The sequence below is a fragment of the Struthio camelus genome, chromosome 8, assembly GCF_040807025.1.
Source record: "Struthio camelus isolate bStrCam1 chromosome 8, bStrCam1.hap1, whole genome shotgun sequence".
Lineage (NCBI taxonomy): Eukaryota > Metazoa > Chordata > Aves > Struthioniformes > Struthionidae > Struthio > Struthio camelus.
The window spans coordinates 16,693,851-16,717,226 of NC_090949.1; the positions used below are offsets into that span (position 1 = coordinate 16,693,851).

The window sequence follows — 23,376 nt, forward strand, 5'->3', positions numbered from 1 at the left end:
AGATATAAGTAAACAGACTTTCTAGTTCAGGAAAAAACAAATAGATGTGTTTACGTACTGTCCCACTGCACTACACAGAAGCAAATTTTTCCAAAATATACTGTTGACATCACAGATTTTACACACTGGTAATATATTCTTATTTATTCAGTTCATTGACAAGAAATCAAATAAAAATATGCATGTCAAGTGCTAAAACCATCTGAACAGATCAGCTTTATGTGAAAGCTAGTTATGACAGTCCTAATAAAAAGTATCTGAAATGTCAAGGACTTTCTCCTTCGATGTAGTAAAAAGTTACTGTAATTACTATTTAGTTATTTTTATGTATTATTTACACTGTCTAATACTTCACAAACAGTTTTAACACTGCTAAAAGAACATTATTTGGGCTGTAGAGTTAAACAATCAAATATTTAAGAAATGCCCATTCTATTCTCCGTTGTATTTTGAAGTCGCACGGGACATAGCAGGGTTGTGTGCGTGGCTGTGGTTGCACCCAGCTCGGCCAGAGGCAAGAACCTGGCTGGCTGCTCCAGCAGTCAGGCCAGCTACTGGGGCAACGCAAACTCGTCCGCTCACTCAGTTCTGATGTTGGCTTTGAGGATGACTCCAGGGGCTATCACAGTTACAGTCTGACCTCACTAGAATGAAGGTGTCATATTGTAAGGAAAACTTAAGAAAAATTAAGGTCCAACTAGATAGGAGAGAAACCTGAAAGAACACAATCCATAACTTTTAAATATGTGCAATGAACAGCGTTGCTCATTCTACCTCCCTCCTCTTTCCTAAACCAATGGAGCAGCAGTGACAAGATCACTGCAGCAAGTCTCACTTTCTTTTAATGCCCAGTGCGCAAGTAAAACAGAAATACTAAAACTAAGCTGCTGTACAGTCTGGGTTGACAAAACTTTATATACGAGACTGCACTATCGCCAGTCCTTTGATACACCCACCTATCTACTTAAGTTTTGCATTTTTCTCATGATTGCCTTTGCCCGGTGTGCACAGCTGCAACACCAAAATTTTGTCAAAGTATGAGAAATATACAGACACCATAGAGTCACACAGCATGGCTTCACAGGACATGCTTTCTTCAGGGCCTTCATCTTTCCTAATTAGAATAAGGCCTAGAATATTTCAGCATTTAGAGAAGCTGACTTACTCACCAGATCCTTTTCTGCCTTTTTACTGGCTAAAGCATCAACTTTGGAATCAAGCTCGCCTTGGATTTGGTCTCTTCTTTTCAGAACACCCTTAATATGGAAAAAAAAATGAAGGAAGTAAACCAATTTTAGCCATCTTTTCAGAAACTTGTCATGCAATTGGGATATTTCATTAATTAAGCCAGACCACAGAATGACAAGATTTAAGAATCTTGGCATGATACAAGTTCCTTCCTCAAAAAAAAATTTAATGCCATTTAGTGAAAATTATTTTTTAATTATCTATATTTTTTCTTATGTGTTTTTTCAAGGATCTGAAGAAATCCAAAATCAATGCTACAAAAAATTGCCATACAAGGCATCATTGCTAATTGTAAGAAAAACTGTAACAGCAGTTAACTTAATGTCGAATCAATCTATGATATGTTCATGTTTTAAATTCATGTTTTAAAACAGCAGCATGAGTTTGTGAATTATTGTGAACAAAATTATCTTATTTGAGTAAACGCTACAATATAAAGAAGAATAATTAATTAAAAATAGTATAACAGATATTACTGAAATTGTGACTTTAAGCCATCAATATTATTTTGTAAGCGCCAAAGGTAGTTCAGTAAAATCAGATAAAATTAACATAAAAATGATGGATGTGCTAATATTGATATATGTGCTCATTTTCAGTATGTGTAATTATTTCCTTCTCTAAAACTCCATTAACAGCTATTGGATTTTTAGCAAATTGTCAAAAAATAATTACGAAGGGGAGGAAATGTTGCCTGTTAGACTACAAAACCGGAATGGCGGTACAGATTAAATTCCCATTTCTGATGTTCATTTGTTCTGTGACCTTGAGGAAGTCATTTAAATTTCTCTTTGCCTTAGTTTCCTCATCTGTAAAATCCAGTGTATGTATCTCACAGAAAGGTTACAAAGCATTAGTCCTTTTAAAAAATAATCAGAAGCAGGAAATTTATCATTACAAATCTCACAACTTTCTTTTACATTACCTTGCCACAACTGGTTTTACTGCTTCTTCTGCATATACCAAGGAGATTTTGCATAGATTTTGCAACTTGCATAGGGCAAGTTGAAACAGCGCAGGGCACAAGCAGCTCTAGTTTCTCTAGCTGTCTTATTTGACCGAGTTAACTCTGAAATCTCGTCACTTTAACAAACACAGCAGAATAAATTAGGAAGCTAATTTTCAAATAATTTTTCAACATTTTTTTTGAACAGGTACTCACTACAAAAATTTGGTACACATGACTTTGGACAATTCTGAGTAATACATCAGCAATACTAACACTCCTAGCTTTACCATTCAGTAGCTGAGAATATCTTCTGTTTAAATAAATACAGAAAAACAGAATTTTATTCTGTTTAAATAAAATTCTGTTTAGCTGTAAGCATAGAAGGAAAACAAATAGGTCTGGAACAGCTTTCCTTCATATTAGAAATCCTTTTTGTTTTTTCACTATTTCTTCTGCCTCTTTCAAAACTATTGTATTGACTGTGTGCCAACTTTTATCATAAATACTGTTTGTACTACAAGATAAAAAGAATGATTTGAATACTAACGTGTAATAACTACAAACACATGCTGACTTCTTAGGAAAAAATGAATTTTTTTTAAATAACAAATTTTGGTATAATATTTAATATAATATTTGCTGTAATTTCTTGTACTCTGAGGCAGAGTAGTATAGGGAGTTACGCTCCCTGTGAGTCAGTTAGGAAGGAGTCAGTCCAGATGTAAATATTTTAGCTATGAATTAATCTCTTTCCTCAGTTTAAGGCTGAACTCCTAACACTGAAAAATACAAGAATTAACCTCTTTTACTGGATAAACCTTCACCTGTACGTTTGTGCATTATCTTGGCAGCAGCACAGAAAGGCGTCTGTGCCGAGGGGTTAAAAGCCCTCAGAAAGCAGGGTTTACTAGCATGGGACTTCCACTGCTGCATTTTTAGTATGACTAATAGTAACCTCTCCAAACTGTGACAGGGAAATAAGTTGTGGGAAAAATCCATGGTGAATGAAAGAAAAGAAACAATCGTAGAACAGATACGAGCTAGGGGAGGAAGGTTTTCCTCTGGTCAGGACCTTGCAGCAGTCCAGTGCTGCTTTGGAAATGTTGCATCAAGAACCTTGTGCCCAGAAAAAAAAAATGGCATCAGCAATTTGAAAAGTGTTCATTAAAAGCCAAGTAATTATTCTGTGGTTTGTCCAAACAAACCTCTCTGTGCTACAGACATAACACCTGTAAAAGGGTGAGCCGCACTGCAGACAAGAAGGCAGTGTGCAGGCAACATCTCTAAAATAATGTTAAAGTCTGGGACAGCTCATGAGTAACAGGCTTGGAGGCTCTGAAAAATAACATTGAAAGTGGGAGAGAGGCAGTCCTGCAATTTGCTACAACTCTAATCTCTTCGTTCTTTTAAGCAAAGTAATACCTACATGTGGACTTAAGGAATGAGGCCTGAGAACCTGAAAGAATGAGAGATAATAGGACATTTTTAATGGTCCCTTTTTCAGTGAAGCTTGTTTCAAGGAGAGTAGTCATTGCAGCAGTAATTCTTAACTTTTCTGTAGTTGAGCTTTGCTTGAGAAATTGGTAATGCTCTGCACCTCCCTGTATAGTGCCAGCAAAGGTCCCATTAACTTGGGTCTTGCACTACACATGGCTTGCAATACACCATCAGCTCCCACTTAGATACCATTGCAGTATGAGGTGGCTTCCCAGGAGAGAGATCAGAATACATGTTTCAGACTACAGTGGGCTGTCAAATCCAAAATGAAGAGGAGTTTGTATACCTGTTCTGCCTTGTGAAGGCAGCAGAGTGGGATTATGACCTGCTGAAGTCAGGTATTTAGCTGTATTGATTATCATCCAGGACAGAGTTTCTTTCAGTTCTGTAGTCAGATTTTTTATGTGCTCTACTAATGTAAGAAAAATATGTACTAACGGAACTGAGCATATATATTAGCTTATGGCAAACACCACAATGTGCTTATACAATGATGTAGGGACTGGAAGTTCCCTGGTATTCTGGAAGAAGAAAACAAAGTTTACAAGTATATCCTAGGAAGGGAAAAATCTCTCCCTCTCTTTTCTCCAAAACAATCTATTTCTAGATAAGTTCATATTGCACCAGTGTCAGAGGTCTTTCTAGGCTGCTGTTCCTTGAACCTGTCTGCTAGAATACAGAGCTCTCTTTAAGATGACGAAAACCATATATTCTTTAGCACAGCTAATAAGGACTGCCTGCCATAAAAAAATAGAACAGGAGTTACCAGAACAAAAATAAAAACTATCAAGCTCTTCTCATCTGAAAGAGGATGCCTCTTGCCTGATTAACAAGGAGAACAGGACAAAGCAGATTCACTACTAATGGACATCTATCCTGTGCTTTGCAAGTTTAGGAAAAATAGTTAATGGAGTGACTGCAAAATCATTGTCATCAGTTGCAAATTCTCTTCTAAAGTATGGCACTGGACTAAGCCAAACTTTATATATTGCCGTAAGCAATCCTTAAGGAAACCTTACCATCAGTATTTCACTGTAGAGAACATACTCATGTATAATTGGCAGCAGATTTTCCGAGAGCCCTGCCATTCGTTTCTCTGTAGCCTTGCAACACTTGTCAATGCAGCTGGCAACACCTTTTAGGGAGTCTGCTACATCTTCTTCTGATGCTGACCAAAGCGTGTGGATGGGGCCGTATTCCTTCATTTCATTAAAATACTCTTAATAGGAACATATGCACATATTAGTTTTTTGTTCATTAACAGACGTCTAAGTGATACTAACTGCAACCTTGTATTTACTGCGAACAAAACAAACGACTGAGACTAATGGTTAAACTTGCTCAAATGACCAAGATAAGTAAACTGCAGCTCATTGTTTATGAATTAATAAATGAAGTTGTTGTAACTAAGCAATTCCCAGAGAACTATCAGCAAAAAAACTCAGCCATTTTTAAAGGACACACATATCCATGTAAGACCAGATGGTTGTATTTAGATCATCCACAGGTCCGAATTACTTCATGTTGTCATTACGTAGACGGACACAGGCTATAGCAGCCCTGGGCAATAGGCAGTCTTCTAGTATTTTTTATTATATTAAATATATGGATATTCTAGAAATATTCTCCAGCCTCAGTGATATTCTCTAAGCACGCCTGTTGGGGCATGTCAGAGAGAATAAGGCCTAGAATTTATTGTGCCCTTTGGTAGTACTAAACTTGGGTAAGGCTAGATACGACCATGAATGTACCAAAGCGTACCATGAACACTTTGTTCATGTATTGAAACCATTTCATCACAATTTCATCACAACTGAATTTATAATGAAGGCATGTCCAACAAAAGATGCAAAGCATACGTGGCTGTAAGCCATCAAGAGTGTAATGTTTACTTTGAAATCAGTTGGACAAAAAGCCCACATGGAAGATGTAATTAAGAACCCTGTGTTGAGCAATTACTAGCAGGAGTATTTCCTGAATCACAGTTCTCAGCAATTCACATCCACAACAGTGCTGCCCTGCACACCGCAAGAGTTCTGCAGATTACTATTTGGAAAATCTAGAAAGAAGATCTATCCAGCAGCACTTGGGAACATGTCAAAATTCATAACGTTTTGCAACATCTATTTTGGCATTGATGCCTTCAAACTAAGGATCTCAGCCAGCTGTTTCCACTGAAGTGAGCTACGTCAAAATGAATCCTTTTCAGTAACATGTATTCTCCTTACCTAAAACCCCTCCAACTTAGTCAGGACACACTGAGATCTGGTACTGCACGCTAAGGCGTAAGGTTTCAGTTATTATGGAACGCAGTGTAGCTCCTCAAATTCTATTTTATACACAAGTAAAATCCCTCAAGTACTGACCAGCAGAAATTCTAATGAACATGGCTAGTCTGAGATCAGGGTCAGGCTCAGAAATTAAATAATTTAGAGTGCCAAGTAGGTGTTACTTTTAAGCAAAATTTGAGCTTAGGAAGTCATCTTTCTTAATCAAGGAAGACTACCAGGCAGTTTCCCATGACAGAAATAATTATGGCCAACAGTAAAGCTTTTAAATTTTTAAAAAAATTCTGCTTTGTCAACACAGAAACAAAGCTGCAGAATTAAACCAAAAAGGAGAGATTTGCAATCTGGGCAGCATTATATCAGTATGATACTGCATACAAAACTGTAACTTCACATTTCACTGAAAGTACAAAACAAAGGGTCAGGTAGTTCTCCAATAAGCAAATAAGAAGCTAGCTGGACTTGTATTTTCTTCTTTCTAATTTCCCCATCAAGCGGTTTAATGATATGTTAAACAAGTTATTAACAGGTTATTCAAGCTAATTTGAATAGTATTTTGAAAAGTATTTTGTCTGGTACAATGAAAGTAAATTTACATCAAATATAAACTCACTTTTTCAATATATTTATTTCTTAAATCAATAAAAATGAGGTTTGTTGTTTGCTACTTACCCCTTTCTTCCTTGTAAATTCTATGAGCTATTTTGTCCAATACATTTATTTTCTGACTAAAAGTTTCCATGTAATCATTCATTTCTGTAAACATTTCAGGTCGATTTTTAACTCCTCCTCTTACTGAGGATGCTACAGCTCTTACGGTTTGTCCCATTCTGCTCAGCAAACCAGGACCCTGCTTCTTGTGTGATGAAAGTTCCTAAAAACAAAACATGCTGTGTTTACTTTCATGTACATTTTTAAATTCTCTAAACATAATTTGCTATTTAAAGTTTTTTAAAAAAAGAAAAAAACTACATACAAAAACCTTCGTGAAAAAAAAATGCTTCAGATGTCTTTTTAGTGTATAAAGCTTCCTCTAAAATTATTAGACCAGTCTCAGAAGCATAACAGTCATGTGTATTTATTAGCTAAGCTTCTCTGGACAAACATAAGCATGTGGTGTATCGTGCTCTCAAAAAGAATGATTAAAGATGGCAAAAAATTTTAGCCTTTCATTCTTTAGGGTGTTAGCTAGTCTGCAATTCAGCCTTTTGAGCAGGAAAACAGAGGAAACGGTTGCAGATAGGAGTCATTCAGAAAAACAAAAAATGTTCCCACTGGAAGAAATAATTATCTATTTTTTCGTAACCGTTAATATGTGTTGCTAGAATAAGGTTTGCCGACGTCGAGAGGCAGGCTTTCTGAGTACAGAACTCTAATATTCAGCTGGATACATCTTGCAAAAATATAGTAGGAAATTCAAAGGCTGTATATTTCTTTTATGAGATAAGTATAATTTAGAATAAAAAGCGGGGGGGGGGGGGAGAGGGGGTGGAGAACGGGGGGAAGAGAGCACTATGCCAAAACAATAATTCACCTAAAATATTACTTTTCATATACTCTTGGAAGCTTATATGTATAACAAAAAGCATGAAGAGTTAAAATAGCACAAATTTGCCACAAAAAAACAAAATGCAGCAACAAAACTGCTTTAGAAGGTACAGCAATCTGTATCAATCTGTATGACAATACCCATGATTATTACCAAACCCACCACAGACAAAGTTATCTTGGGGGGAGTAATATTCTGTAAGTTTTATGTCTTCTTTTGACACTTTTGTAGCAAGACATGGTTGGAGACTGTTGCATGCTGAACTAGGGAGACTCCTGATTTACTCTACTAAGACAAGACATGGTTTCCTATAACTGTAAAAAAGAATAAAATCATTTTACCCAAGCCTGTGCAGTAAGAAAAATTTTGAAGTCTTCATTAAAAGTTAGAGTTGGATGATCAGCAATGCGGTTCAAAAATTTATGTAAAGCTTTTCTTCGAGTCTCAATGAATTCATCACTAAATCGTTCCACCATTCCTTTCATTATGAATTTTTCAGGCAATGGCTAAGGAAAAAAGAAAAAATACATTGCATAACTGTGCATAATATCAGAGGTATTTCAAAAGTTCTTCTACTTACTAAAAAACATAGGTACGCCTTGTAAAATCCACCACGGAAAACCCGATTGTTATGAAATTAACATATTCAACAGTGGTATAAACTGGTTCTTGTAGCAGACAGTGCAGCAGAATACGACTAAAACTAAGAAAGACTGAAATAAATTGCAAAAACTGGAAGATATGAGAAATACCCCATGCGATTTTTAGCTATCACATACATATAAAACTATGAAAGTAGGTTAATGTTTGTGAGATTTCAGAAACTCAAGAAAGACCTCAGACCTCCCTGTATAAAACTGGACCTATCTTATAAATAAATAAAAATAATGTAAGTTTTAGCAAACGAACAGGAATAATCAGTGTCGGGTGTGCTTCTTCAAGTTTGCTCTTCAACCAGAGGAAATCCTGATATCGTCTTCGAACTTCATATTCGCTGGAGTCAAATTCAGAGCGAGATGTCTGAAAACCATAGAAAAAACAGGCCTCGAATATTTGAATAATAGAAAAAAAGAACAAATTTTTTTTAAAGAAAATGGAGAACTTGAAGGAAACACATACATGGTTCTACTTTGCCCGTGCTAGCTGGTTGCTGTTCATTTTTAAAGTGCAATCAACTATTGTAAGAGATAAAACACATCCTTTTCTACTAAGAAATCAAATTTCTACTGTATAAAAAAAAGCAAGTACTAAACTGCAAACAGAATGACTTGTAACGATTAGCCTGCTACAGTGTTTCCAAAAGATTTCAAACATTATTCTGATGAAGCATTTCCTTCTCAGCAACCATGTTTATGTTCATTACTTTTAGGGCTCTTTTTTAAAAGTAATTAAAAAAATCTAAGAATGACAAAAGCCCATTTTTTAGCATTCTGAAAAAATTAGAAGGAGCTGACATATGTCCTTGGAACCTGCTGATGTTAGTCAACAATCCCTATATTCAAAACATGAAAACTTCAGCATATCATAGAAATACAATTTATTGCACTGTTTAATTGATTCTACATTCCATCATCACTTCCAGTTCTGTAGTCCTTGCTCAAACTTGCCAACAAACCTTTACAGCTTAGAAAAAATGCTTATTACAGTGTTGAAAAATTGCCAAACTATGAGACTTATTTTATCACTGCCCTGTCTTCTGGCATCAATGTAGAAAAGAGCCCAAGTTTTCATTAATGTGTGTTTAGCGTTCATTGTTGCACAGAGACTTAAAATGGGATGCAAGTAAATGATAAAAAGCTCAAACATATTTTTGTAATCTAATCATTTTTGAGGGCTGAATAAAAATTTCTCAGTGTGTGTGGGAAGAATGCTATTACTTTATCATTATCAACCAGCACTACAAATTAAATATGATAAGAAAGGACAGAACAGATAAAAAAGAAATCCACCTACAGCCCTTCCATGCTTCTACATAAACATGCATAAAGTGAAAATTATTGCTACCAACCTAACAAAGATAGCTTTCTTCCCATTCTTTAAATATTTTATGAGGAACTGATATCTTCTCTTATTTAAAGATGAATAATTCCCATTTGAAAACTTGGTTTTAAATGAATCTTTTAAAAAAGTAAAATAAATTAACACAGCAATTCTCAAAATGCAGCCTGCAGAATACTTGCTGGTAATCCCAAAAGAGCTGACTGGTCTCACAATGCTGACTTTATTCCTTATTCCCAGTGAATGATTTGCATTCAGGACTGCTACAAATACACTGATTTGATTCCTAATATTACCTTTTCATTTGAGAATTGCTGCAGCTTCCCCAGAAATAATATGCAACTGCAAACAGGAAACAAACTTCCATGTGAAAGCAGCTGTTGTAATTACAAGAGAATGGAATCGGAAGGCTTTGTAGCAGGTAACATTTAAGCAAGGGAAAAGATCACTACCCTGCAGCTGATCCAAAAGTCATGAATACTTGGTCTGATACAGTGTCTTCAAACTGAATCAGTCTTTCTGCTGTTTCATATTCCTGTCAAAGATCACAGTAGAAAATGCTGTTTTCATGTAGAACTGATTTTGCAGGTGAAGGAATACTAATTATCTATTTTCTCAGCCTAAAAGCCCTGAATACGTACGCATGTGGACTCATCATACTAGATTTGCTTTCGGAATCTACCCCACAGTTTCATACAGCTTTATTGTCTCTAGCTCATAGCAGAATCACAGTATAATTTTGAAATCTGACTTAAGATGTCAGAGAACGATACACAGGAAGGGTCAAAATTCTTTAAGGCTGCAATAAAGAAAAGAAAATACTACTACTATTATTAAGGTAAGCCATTCAGACCAGCAATAGAAGCTTACCTTTGTGACTACTCTGTACGTAATAAATGTTTCAATGGCTGTAATATGGCTTTCAGGATCATCAACTGTAATGAAGAGATCTCTTAAATCTGGTTCATCTTCAAATTTATACTGGTTTATCATAGATGAGGGAGATGTTGGCATTGAAGGACTGAATGAGTTTGCCTCAGCCAGTGATGCATCCTACAGACAAGACACGAGAACGTATTTATCAATGCATAGTTACACGCACGCGCACGCACACACACTCACACATGTGCACACACACTCACACGTGCACACACACTCACACACACACACACACACACACACACACACACACACACACACACACACACATACGTCTCAGATGCTAAAAAGGCAAGTTCTTAAATAAACAGGTAAAACCTAGGGCAGATGAGAGGATTACATAACACATTGCCAATCTATTATCCTTTTCAGTATTTGCTTCAGTGAGCATATAAGAAATGAGATTTATTCTATTACTGATGAAAGAGCAAAATGCTACCGTTTGACAAGAATGGTATGCACACCTACAAAGACAACTTGCCTATGAATGCTAAAACTAGTTACGAATCCAAGGTCACAGTAACTGTGTAGGATGCTTACCAGCTTTATTACAATTGTTAGAAGCAAGTTACTCAGGACTTACAAAGTTTGAATTATCTCCAGTAACCTGAACAGGGCGGATAAAAAATGATGATAAAAAAAAAAAGAAAAATCAAAATTTTTATTGGAATTGGATATTTTACTTTGAATATATTTTAAAATAATATTTGAAATGGAAAGCTGTTACAGAGACCTAACATTTAATTAATGATTAAAAAAATAAAATAGGTAAAAATGCACCATAAGTTGGCTGCTGAATTTCAAAAAAAAAGTGAAACCACTGGTCTGCTGACGTGCAAAACCACCTTTTGATAATATCAGCCATTTTCACCACAGTATTCAAAGAATACTTCCTCACAACCGCTTGTTCTGCTCACAGAGTTCAGCGGTTCTCACGCAATGCTAAGAAGCCGACTGGAAACAGGCAAGAAATCTCATTTTCTCCCTGTGGTGCAAGTCTGGATGAGATCTATCACTCTAAAATCTTGAAGAATAGAGTGACTAAGAAAATAAATTATATTTACTAACTCCAAAAAGAAAACCACTAATTAATAAATTACAGCAATTAAAATTAATCACTGTACTTTACATATCAAATATTTTATACTGCTTTCACAATGCATCCAATGCAAAGGAGTATTTTAATTAACAAAAAATTTTAAAATTCCTGTCTGTGTTTTCATTGAATTTTAGTTTTCTGAAAGTGAAGTCAGACATAAATCAAGAATTAAAAATTATTTAGTGAGAAAGAAATACTTCCCTCAGCATCTTATGACATAATTAAAAAATTAAAATCATAATAAGCGTATGGTAATCTCTAAAGCTGCTTATCTGAATATACTCAAAAGATAAGAATATTGATTCTTCTTTTAAAGTAAAAAATTCACATTTAGTGTAATGGGTACACTTAGTGGAAAATAACTTTTTAAAGTTTCCAGCCAATGAGAATTGCCTTCTGTTTAGAAAAAAATAAAATGTTTACATGGAAAACTGCATAAGAAATGGCTATCTAAAACAAAGCTCCTCAGCCATGTCGTCATGTAAATCAGTGATCATCCTGATTTTAATCTGTCCACTTGAACCTGGCGTAAAGGGTATTACCTTCTTCCACCCCTGCCTTCGAGCAGCTGCCTGAGTTCCTGAGGGATATTCCAGAATATATCACAACACCAAACATGCCATCTAACCAGCCAGCAGCACAATCGAGTTATTTCTTTTTACAACACGGAAAGCATCCTTAATTCTCTGACATATTGGCACCTACCTCTACTGAACACTAATCTTCACTTGATATTGTAACTCCTGTGCTTATAAGAATATGATCTGTATTACGTAACCGCAGGACTTAGAAGTTGTTAAGCACAGACACAGAGCTTTACCACAGAGTCTAACAGTTTCCTAAGGGGTTACCACAAGAACCAGCCGCTGTGATAATATTCCAGTCAACAGAGTCTGCCCCTGAAATACGGCTTTTTCTAGAAACGGGAGCTGGCCTAGGATGTCTCCACCTTGGGTTTCCACTGAAAGCACTGAAAGCGGAACGCGGCAATTTATAAATTGGTGTTGCGGCAGGATAGGGTGAGACAGGAGCCTTATTTGAGACTGTATCTCAGCTTTTCTCTCCAGCTCATTACTTTCTATAACTCAACAGAAAAACGGCAGAGGGGGCTTATTCGTGGGCCCAGTGTGAATGCCTATTACACTTCCGCTTTCCCCAAATATCCTTAGGTGGTGCACCCCTCAAAGGGAAGCATAACTAGTTTCACAGAAGTCCCGTGCAAAGACTGCTTGCTTTGTTAGGCAGCTGAAAGGCCTGCAGGGTAAACCAGAGCACCTGCCCCTGCACTGAGGAACAGGCAGAGTGATTGGGAAAAGTGGCAAACACTAGCATTAATTTTGTGTTTGAAGTCAGATAAACCGTGGCGTCCTATAGAAGACACCGGAGAGCAATGTGCTGTAGAAACGATGACTGCATTTGAGGCACCATCGCTGTTTTGGAATCACAGGGAATCGAGAGGTTGAGTTCACCTGTCACGGGCTGTGTCTTTGCCTTTGGACTGGGGCTCATCACTGGTCTTTGTGACAACCTGCACTAACAAAACGTGGCTCTCAGCCTGCGACAGTCTCGCTGCCATCTTGTCAGTGCAGACAACAGCCTCCTCAGCGTGCGATTTAAGATGCAAGGGGCCAAATTACTGCTCTAGAAAGTCTGCTGCTCCTTCACGTTGTGAAAATGTTCCTTTCAGAGTCACCTGAACTACCTCTATACAGGTTTTATGCTGCAGTAAAAACCCTTATTGCTTGTTTACCCAAGCAATCTCGAGGTGAGCACTCTCTTGCAAACAAGCTTATCCCTGGGTGGCAAGTTCACAAATTTGCCCTTTCTAGTACCTTACTAACCATATAGCACGAAAAGAAAGGGAAGTTGCTCAAGAGAAAACTGTTACAAGTATCAGGAGTGGAACGGCGCGAGTTCACACAAACTAGAATCACATGTATTATCCTAAGACCAATCTTGTGGGACAACATCATAGCGTTACTGAGGTTAGTAAGGATTTTGCTTTTGAATTCAGCTGAATCAAAACTTTCTTCTGCATGTCTTTCCCCCTCTTATTCTTTTCCTGCCTTAAAACCTCATTGTCTACTGCCCTCTCTTTTCTTTGGATTTATCAGTATAATCTCACAAATACAGAGTAGAAATTTATATTGGGAATTACACACTGAAAACAGTAATGTATCAGTGTCCCCCTTGTTACTTATGTACAGTTCTTTGAACATGGAGACAAAAACAAGGTGGAAGATTAAAAGCAATAGCTTTAAATATGCTATAGCTGCTTATTTGTATGCCTATCATTCATTTTACTTATTTTACTCAGTCTGCTCCTACACATCGTTTCTATACTGGTATCTAGTCAGTACTGACTCGCATTGTGGAGGATAAATAGAAAAGCCTGTTAAATAGAAAAGCTTTCCTTGTTATCTAGCACTAGTTGGATATGCCTTATGTGAAGAATGAGACCTGCTTTCTAAAAGTGAGTTTAGAACAGATCATGCTATTGGAAGTGCTGAGATAATCTGAAATTTCCAGAGATAGAAAAATGCTTGTGAGCATGTAAGGGACTTGAATGGCCATATACTTGAGGAATAATGACTTTGAAAGGCTTAAACTGGATCAAGCCAATTGCATTTCATGCTTCTTCATTTCCTGTGGATCATTAATATCTTAATGTTTCATTCCTCTTTCTAGGTTGCTACTAAAAGTTCTCCATACAGGTAGATTCATGAAAGCATACTTTTATATGGCGGGGCTAATGAATGTGTGGTTTGTGAAACAAAACACTGAAAAAATTCCATAGGACAAGCAGGTCTCCAGCTTTGTTGTATGGTTCTAGCACACCCGCACATAAATGAATGCATGTGAGTTTTAAATAAGCATCTGTATCTGTTTCTCTTTATCTTCATGATACTTCAGGTTTACTTCCAGCAGTTTTTGAAATTTTTGCGGCATAAGTGAAACGTTATCACAGGAACGTGGTAAAAAAAAGAAGTGTAGTAACAAGATAAAGTTCTATCTTCTACATAGCCACAATTTTGCAGTTGGAACTATGTTTTTGTGTGCCTACAGATGAGGGAGGAGGAGTTTTGTAGCACAGAAAAACAGACATTGCTTGTAGCACTTGATTTTTGTAACTTTTCTTTAATCTTTTTTCCTCTTTATCCACACAAAGAGAACTAAGGTTCTGCCCTGCAAGTAATGCACTTTGGTGACACATGATCCAATAAATACATTTTATAACCATACTGCAGATTGCAGTCCTGCAGGTCTAATCCCCCCCCCCCCCCCAAAAAAAAAAAAGGTATTAAGGCATTTCCCATTGTAGGATCTGCATTGTAGGTATCTAACATTAGTTGTCTTGCCCAAAAGGCAGAATCAAAAATCTCCTGATTCAGATGACTTAGACTGGAATATCCAAAAAATATGTTTCCTACCTCCTAAACTTCTGTTTCATCTCCCTTTCCCACACTCCCCACCTCTCTCACCTCTAGTACCTTCTTCTCCCTTCCAAGCTCTTTACCTATGGGCAGATCATTGGCAGAGCCACGTGCGCTGAGCAGTAAGTAGCTTCATGCGGTTTGATTCACTGGCCAGGAAACCAAAACAGGCAGAAAACTTTGTTCAGCTCCTGCTGCATGGAGGCATTGTTCTGAGTCTCTTCCCTCTAGCACTTGCAGATACCTAATACCTCTCTCACATTTCGCTGAAATTGGTCAATAAGACTTCAGAAATAATAGGGTAAAGAAAACACTCATTCAGCATGAGCAGCCTCAGAGTCGGCTAAAATCCACACTCAGCACAGAGCTGCCTAGAGCTCTACGCAGAAAACGTTAAGTTCAGAGGTTTGCCTAAGCGCTGCTCCTCACTAGTGCTTAGATGCTTGACTCATGGCTGCCTCCATCCATTCCAGTCAGGACCCAGAGCTTGCAACCTTTTGGAGCTAGATATCTAAAATATGTCTGGAAGTAAAGGAAACGGTGGCAGAGTTAAACTTATTAGAGAATAGCTTAGTTGTTTGTGCATTCTTCAAAGAAGCAAAGAGATGGAGGAAGATGGATGGCAGAATAGTTAGTTCCTTGGTTGAGACATTCAATCAGTCTGAAATCCCTGATCAGCTTGTTTTGGGAGAAAAAAATAGTTTCTATGCAATTCTGAAGTGGGCAGACATATCTTTTCCAGAAATACCAAGAATTAAGTTTTCTGTCATTATAGACTGGAGACAAACACGGAAAGACAGAGTTCTGAAAGGAGAACTGGTTAAGATTTTAACTAATAACAAAAGCACTGACAGCTTTGTCAATGCTAGGTCACTACATCAATAACAAGGAACACAAAGATTAACTGAATCGATACTGTGATACGTATGGTACTCTACACTTTGAAACTGGTGGAATAAAGCAGGTTGTGGGATTCATAATTCAGCCTTGAGAAGTCGTCTCTGCTGGAAAGACCTCAGGACTTTTTACATGGTATCTGAAATTAGGATAAAGGGAGCAGTTCATGTTGTATAATGCTTTATCAGAGTTGCCAAATAAGATACTCATCTGTAATATTTGAGATATGTCAGAGGATACTGGGTCAATGGTTTATGACACTATCAGGTTAAATGCCTATGGATTTTCATAAAATAAAAGCCTTGCGTTTACATCCTGAGTAATAACTTAGGGTATTGAGGTTGACAATTTTTAAGAATCTCATTTTTCAGCATTTTGGTACCTGGTCCACTTTCATTGACTAAACTGAGAAAAATGAAGTCAATTTCACTGTCAGGCACTGCGCTACGCTACTGCTGCGACAGCGTTCGGCCTGCAGCTTCTACACTGCCACTTAAAGACAGTGGTGTGGGAAACCCCATTAAAATGCTCTTTAGTGCAAGTCAATCTTGGAACACTACGTTACAGAAAAATTAGCGTAGAGAGTTTCCCTTTAATAAATGGCACATAAACAATAGGAGGTGTAATCCAGAATCAACCTCACAGCATGAGGCTGATCTCAAAAAAATCAGCCCTCAAAACTGCACCTGAAAGGAAACCATGAATTTCTGGTCTATATATAACCTGTGAATGCAGGTGTCTAAGATTTGAAAAGAGTGCAATGCTTTCACATAGTGTGACACATTTTCTTCTTTACAGAAATATTTATCACTTTGCTTTGCATGCATTAGCAGCTGGTAAATGTTAATATAAGTGGGAAATATTTTGCATGAATACAGGTAGCTGAAATATAAAGGTGTAGATATTTGCTATATACAAGCAGTAACTCATATCATCTATACTCATCTTTATATTTATTCTCAAGGGACATCACTCCTCTAACAAACAACCAATGTAATTGCTGATACATTGTATTAATAGGCATAGATACCCACAGGCAGAACTGCCAGAGCTTACCTGGCAAAAGCCAAAGAATTCAAAATGAGAAACAAAACTAAAACTGTATTTTAGCACTGCTTTTGCATAAAAGTTCAGTGCATCATTCATCTCCTGATGTCAAATCAAGACTGAATGCTTTTCTAGAAAATATGATTTAACTAAACCCAAGTTACGCTTCAATAAAACATAGATAACTTGGTGAAATTTGGCCTGACCTCTTGTAAGTTACAGACCATTAAATCACCTAATAGCCCCTTCTGGCCTTAAACTCCATGAATATCATAAATTGTACTGCAGTCACAGTTTAAATACATAGCTCCTATGAATGAAGCTCCTATTCCAATGTTTTTATTAACATATACCAAAAAATTCACCTTGTTTATAGAAATACAGAAAATACACATTTAGTTTATATTATAATTAGTCCTACTGAAAATATGTTTGCCATCACATATTTTCAAATAGAAAAAATATTTGCTATTTATCTCAATTATTGTCACACACCCTGTTGCACAACAATTTAGAAGGCTGAACAGGGCCTTAGCCCCCATGTGTGTTTTCTCACCTTAGCTCCCTGAATGTTTTTATGTGATATTTAAGATGTAGTCTTGATCAGGCAAACAGAGTCATCACATGCTCACTTTTTAAATGGCTGAAAAGGCAGGATTTTAGTCTTGTTTTAACCAAATTAGTACAAAATGAGAAGCGTTATACGTTAGCCATATCATACTTAGTTTACCAAAGCTTATATCCAAGTTAAAGGAATTAATGAGTGTCACATTAAAGGAAAATTGATTTTACTCTTAATATCTCAGCGTACTAGAGTACCTGAACACATTTAACTTCCATTACATGTATTTACTCTTCGACGCTACAGAATAACGACAGCATCATTACAAGAGTCTTGAAGAATCATACATGAAATTGCAACAACTCAGGGAAACAAATAAACTTGTTCTTTATTACTGTGAAAGGTATTTGCTCGTTTAAGCCTGGGAGAGACTGAGGAGACAGGTTTTCCAAATGTGAAACTGAAAAGGATTCTGCAAGTGAAAAAAAGCCTTGCAATTGGAATTGGTGCAGAGGCACCAAGAGTGCTACTGATGTGTATCCAATCCAAAGTGCGGGTCCCAAAAGGACAAGGAACTAGGGCTTAATATGGAAACTATTTACATGTGTTTTAACATTGCTGATACTACCATTACTGTTCAAAAGAAGCAGCCAGGTCTCAACCTTCGGATTTACTCGAACACTCCATTGTGATTCCTTCTCATCTGTTCTCTGGTTTCTCAGCTGCTAAAGTGTATTCTGATGTACATTTTCAGCGGCTTTCCATTCCACACCTCTAAGTGCCAAGACGACTGGAATTTTGTCATGAAATTCCAGATTCTCATCTGAACTACTTCAAGCCAGCAGCTGACATTACAGGAGACTCATTACAAATCATCAGTTGTAGTAAGCCTGGCTTACATGTACATAGACAGCTAATTATGTGTTTGCTGAACCTAGACCCTGAAACATCTCAGTTGTATTCATTTTACACCTGGCATCAAAATATAGAAGTCATCTTCTTGAATTTCCTACATGAAAGGTGCATGTTTCTAAACTTCTCTTCATTTTTTAAAATGAAAACTCATACTGAAACTTGGACATATTTAATTTATTTAAATACTGCTGCAACGTTTATTTAATTTGCAGATACATATACGGTACATGACCAATATAAGTGATGATAAAATTACAGTGACTCCAGTTTACTTGGCTATTTTAAAGCAGTAATAGTTACTACTTGAATAGCTTGCCTGAAATAGCAAAACCCACTTTTTATATCCAACGAAAAAGCCACCTGGAACTTCAAGTCGCTCTTCAGTATCTAGAGAACCCAGTTTTGGAGAGGAAAATGCTCTTGGCCTGCGAAAAGCTCACTGCCTCAGAGACAGCTCCTTAGAGATGTCCGCGCGCCGGCCCCTCGCTTCCACGGGAGGCTCCGCCGGGGAAGAGGGCCCTGCAGGAGCCGCTCGTGCGGTAACGTCTGCCGGACCGTACGCGAGGACTGCACTCGAAGCCCCACCTGACACGGACTTTCCCTCGGCTGCTCAAAAGCAACGCATTCCAATCTCGGCTTGTAAGTGACATGGCAGAGAGCCAGGGCTTCAGCCTCCGAAACCAGCACTGTCGCAACACTCCCATTGTCTCCGAGCGGAAAGAAGACGTTGCCCAACTGCTCCCGGCACGGGCCGCGGCGAACCGAGGTCACCGACGGGCCCGGAGGGCGGACGGCTCCGGCCGGGGAGCGCCGCTGCTCCGCGCCCCTCACCCGCCGCCTGAGGCAGCCGCCGCCAGCGAGGGGAGAGGGCAGCCCCGGGCAACGGCCGCCGGGGCGGGGGGAAGGGGGGCAGCCCCGCTAACGGCCTCGGGGGGGGGGGGCGGAGCCCCGGGCAACCGGAGCCGGGGGGGGGGGGAAGGAGAGGAGCCCTGCTAACGGCCGCCGGGGAAGGGAGGGAGAGGGGGGAGGGGAGTCCCGCTAACGGCTGCCGGGGGGGCAACGGCCGCCGGCGGGTCTTGGACAGCCGCCCGCCCGCCGCGGCGCCCTGCCTGCCTGCCTGGAAGAGCCGCTGACGGCCGGGACGCCTGCCATCGCCGTCCCCCCGACGCGCCGCGCTGGGTAGGTACGGGGCGCGGCGACGGGGCGGCCGCGCGGGGCGGAGCCGCCCTGCGCAGCGGCGGGGCGCGGGCGGCCCCGGGGCGCTGCCGGCCGCGGCAGCGGTGATGGGCACAACCGCAGGTGCGGCCGGGCCTCCTGCCCCGGCGGCGCTGCGGCCCCACCTCGGTCTCCCCGGCGCAGCCGCCCAGGCCGGGTCTCGCCGGTGCGCCGGCAGCGCTACAGCCCGCCGGGGCCCGCCCGGGGGGGCGCTGCCCCTCACGCCCCGCCGCTCCGCACTCCAGCGGGCGCGGCACAAAGAGCGCGGCCGGGCGGCGCACGCAGCGGGGCAAAGTGCCGCCGGGTTGGGGGGGGGGGGGGAGGCGCGGCGCGACGAGCGGGCGGCCTCCTGCCCCGCGGCCGCACAGGGCAGGGCAGGGAGCACTGGCCCCGCGCCGCCCGGCGCTCCCGGGGCCCCGCCGAGCGGAGCCCGTACCTTGCTGAACACCTCCAGATCGTCCTCCTCGTCGTCAAACTCCAGCACCTCGGCGGCAGCGGGCGGCAGCGCCCGGGCGGCGCCGGCAGCGCAAGCGGGGGGCTCGGCCCCGCCGCCGCCGGAGGGAGGCGGGGGGAGCGGCGGCCCCGGTACCCGGCTCTCTGCCTCCATCCTTCCCGGCGAGCGCGGGCGGCGGCCCCGGGGCGCCGCAATTGGCCGCCCGCCGCTCTGCCCGGCCCCGGCCCCGGCCCCGGCCCGCCCCGGGGCGCGCCCAGTGCGCAGGAGAGGAAGCCGCGGCGGCCGCGCCGCTGGGCCGGGCCGGAGGAAGCGGGAGGCGGGCCGGGCCGGGCCGGCGGACCCGGTGAGGGGACGTTGTTGCCGGCAGGCTCCGCCTCCGGGCGGGCCTGGGCTGCCCCGGCGCCGGGTTGTGGCTCGGAGGGTCTCGCGTGGGCGGGCTGAGGCCTCTCTGTGGAGGCGGCTCGCAGCGCTGTCGTGGAGGTCTGCAGGCGTCAGTCTCCTTCGCTCTTGCTGGCCGTTCTCCTGTGGCCTGCTTTAGGGGTTTATTTAGCGACTGAGTAGACTGGGCAAGTCGTGAGGGCCCCTGCTGGCGGTCAGGGTTAGCTGTGGTTAGCCACCCACAGGGCAACGCGAAGAAAATGTTCAGGGAAAATTACTGCTTCTGAGTTAGGTCACCCAAAAAAAGTGTACATAGTCTTTTCTTTCTGAGAACTTAGTAGAAACTGACAGCTATCACTTTATTTGCTCAGAAACCCCCGAGCATATTTCCCCAGGGACTGGTGCGCATAGGTTTCAGTTTCTGAGGTCTGTTGTCCTTCTTCCTGCTGGACGTGCAGGCTGCAAAACCAACATCCTAGCTGCTCACTGGGTTAGAGCCAGCAGCTAGGCCTTACCTTGTGCCCTCGTGCACCTTGGACTGTCTGTTGTCTGCAGCTGGAGGCTTACCTGCCTATTCTGTGGTCTTGAGGTCTGCTACACTTGGTGAAGTTGAGGTCAGAGTTTGCTTTGAGGTCAGAGATTCACTTGTTGAGACACATTGGCACCACATTACATCTGAAAAGGAAAACAACAAAACACTTAAAAATGTTAAGACTGCAAAAAGTTAACAAAACATCAGAACAGAGGGATTTTAAAGTTGCCCATGTTGCTGAGTTCTTGCTGTTGAGCATATCCTTTACTACCCATCTTTAATTCTGCAATTATTTAAATTTTTTTCCACATAACCTCTCCCTTATGCTGTATGGGATGATCCCTTTAAAATAAATAGGATGTAATGAGTAATGCCACTCATTGCAAAAGTTGGGGATGTGTGGTAAATGAATAGGCAGGTTGAGGGAAAAGAACGGTTGGTGTAACCTGTGTTGAAGCTCAGTGCTACCTCAGGAGACTAGATTTTCTCTGTTAAACACAGGAGTTCCTTTGTGATGCTGGGTAAGACATTGAAACCAAACTTTGTACAGTGTAGGGCCAATCTGAAATACCTGAAGTCAATGGGACCGTTCTTGTAAACGTAGAATGGTTTGAAAAGTCCCAAACGGGCACTCAAACAGCCAGATACAGCATAATCTTTCTGTACCTCACTTCTCTAGCTGTCAAGTTAGAAAAGGCAGAACCCATAGTCACATGAAAGTTTTATGAAAACCGTTCATGAAACACTCATGAGGAAATTCATTTTGTATTTCATGCTTTACAATGAAGTCTTGATCCACACCTTGAAAGAGATTGATGAAAATAAACACCAGATGTTCACTGACCAGTGCAAGGAGAAAAAGAGTATGCCTATGTAATTAGAGAATGTATAGTAAGACATTTTCATATTTATTAATCTAAAATTCAGAAGGAACCATATTTCTTTTCAGCATGGGTCATGAAGAGGATTTGAACCTTTACACAGGTGTGATCTCTCACACTTCAGATAATAAGTAACTAGTTGCAGTAGAAGTTTGTTATCTTCTGTGGACGAGCCACCAGAGGGAGATGAGGTACACACTTCTTTGATACTCACTGATAGCAGAGTATGTTTCAGCAAGTCGAAACTGGCACTTTGCCTTGCTTTAGTATTACCACTAGGCCTGATCCTCGGTCCTCGGGCTTCTTTTCCTTTCCTTTCCTCCCCATCTAGACTGTCCCTGCACCACTGCCATTTGCTTTATACTCACTCTCTGCCTCCTCGGAGCCTCAGGAGGCCCTGCTCCCCTCCCCTCTCCTTCCAAACTGCCGCCAGCCCCTCCTCTGATTTTGTCAGATGCGGGTGCAATTGTAGCAGGAGAAGGTGACACTCAGCTCCATGCTCTGGATGGATGTGTTTTGTTGTGGGTACAGACTGCTAAGCTAGTGGTTGCAGGCATTCTGCTGCCACCCAGAGCTACAGCTCTTCCCGCCTTCGTTTCTCTTACGGTATCTTTCCAGTGTCCTTAGCTGCCCCTTTCCATATCCTATGGTTACCCTCATGTCCCAGCTGCTGCTGAAGAATGAATAATGTATCAGACTATAACTTCCCTATCCCTTCTAATCTGTCCTTCATATATCAATGATAAGACAAGCATAGATGGTTTGTTTTCTGACTACTTCTGCTTTGTATAAGTGATGGATGAGTATAGTTTCCTCTTTGTTTTTGCTTTCATTTCGTTATTTTAAAGTACCAGAGGCTTATAGGTTTTCTCTGTAATACCTCAATTTTTGATATGTAAATTCAGGTGTTATACTTGTGGGGCAATACCAAAAACAATGAAAGAAAACTTACCAAGGATCAGAATTCTAGACACGACTCATCAGAAGGAGAAAATAAGAGACAGCTAGGCAAACACATTGTAAAACTGATGTACTATAGTCTTGAATACTAACCTTGTCATCTGTATCATACTAATTTTCCAAAGTTTTACCATTATCCTAGATTCTCAATTTCTGTTTGAAAGAAATCTCACAAGATACTTTAATTGGATTTTTTCTTATTATAGCTTTTTACTATCTCATTAATCAAGCTTAATAAGACATATTTTTAGATCTCTCACCAGTACTGCTTATCTTTCTGTGCTTTATCTGTATTTGAAATACCAGTGTGTGAGGAAAAGGTATTCATTGTTCCTTGCTCTAGTAGAGTGCACATTACAACGCACATATCATAGTTACTTGGTGTTTTAATCATCCCAAGGACCCATGCTAAAACAAAACAGGAAACCATTCTGGCATTACTTTCACCTGCCCTCCCCAGTCCTCCCCTAAGCTGTCTCTAATATCTAATAAAAGAGTCCAGAGAATAAGATGTAACTTCAGGGTATCTTCACT

The 23,376-nt window shown here is 40.5% G+C and overlaps 1 protein-coding gene across 3 annotated transcripts in view; it reads right to left on the reverse strand.

Moving 5' to 3' along the window:
- The window catches only part of SNX7 (sorting nexin 7), a 35,774-nt gene extending 15,456 nt beyond the window's left edge, over positions 1-20,318 (reverse strand). For all 3 annotated transcript variants that reach the window (XM_068952336.1, XM_068952338.1, XM_068952337.1), the window contains exons 1-7: positions 20,074-20,318; positions 10,400-10,582; positions 8,441-8,551; positions 7,873-8,037; positions 6,655-6,856; positions 4,714-4,913; positions 1,170-1,256 (exon numbers count right to left, since the gene is read on the reverse strand). In XM_068952336.1, coding sequence (XP_068808437.1) covers positions 1,170-1,256; positions 4,714-4,913; positions 6,655-6,856; positions 7,873-8,037; positions 8,441-8,551; positions 10,400-10,582; positions 20,074-20,244 — 1,119 coding nt within the window. In that variant the 5' untranslated portion in view covers positions 20,245-20,318. The remainder of the gene's footprint in view (positions 1-1,169; positions 1,257-4,713; positions 4,914-6,654; positions 6,857-7,872; positions 8,038-8,440; positions 8,552-10,399; positions 10,583-20,073) is intronic.
- Positions 20,319-23,376: the final 3,058 nt, after the last annotated feature.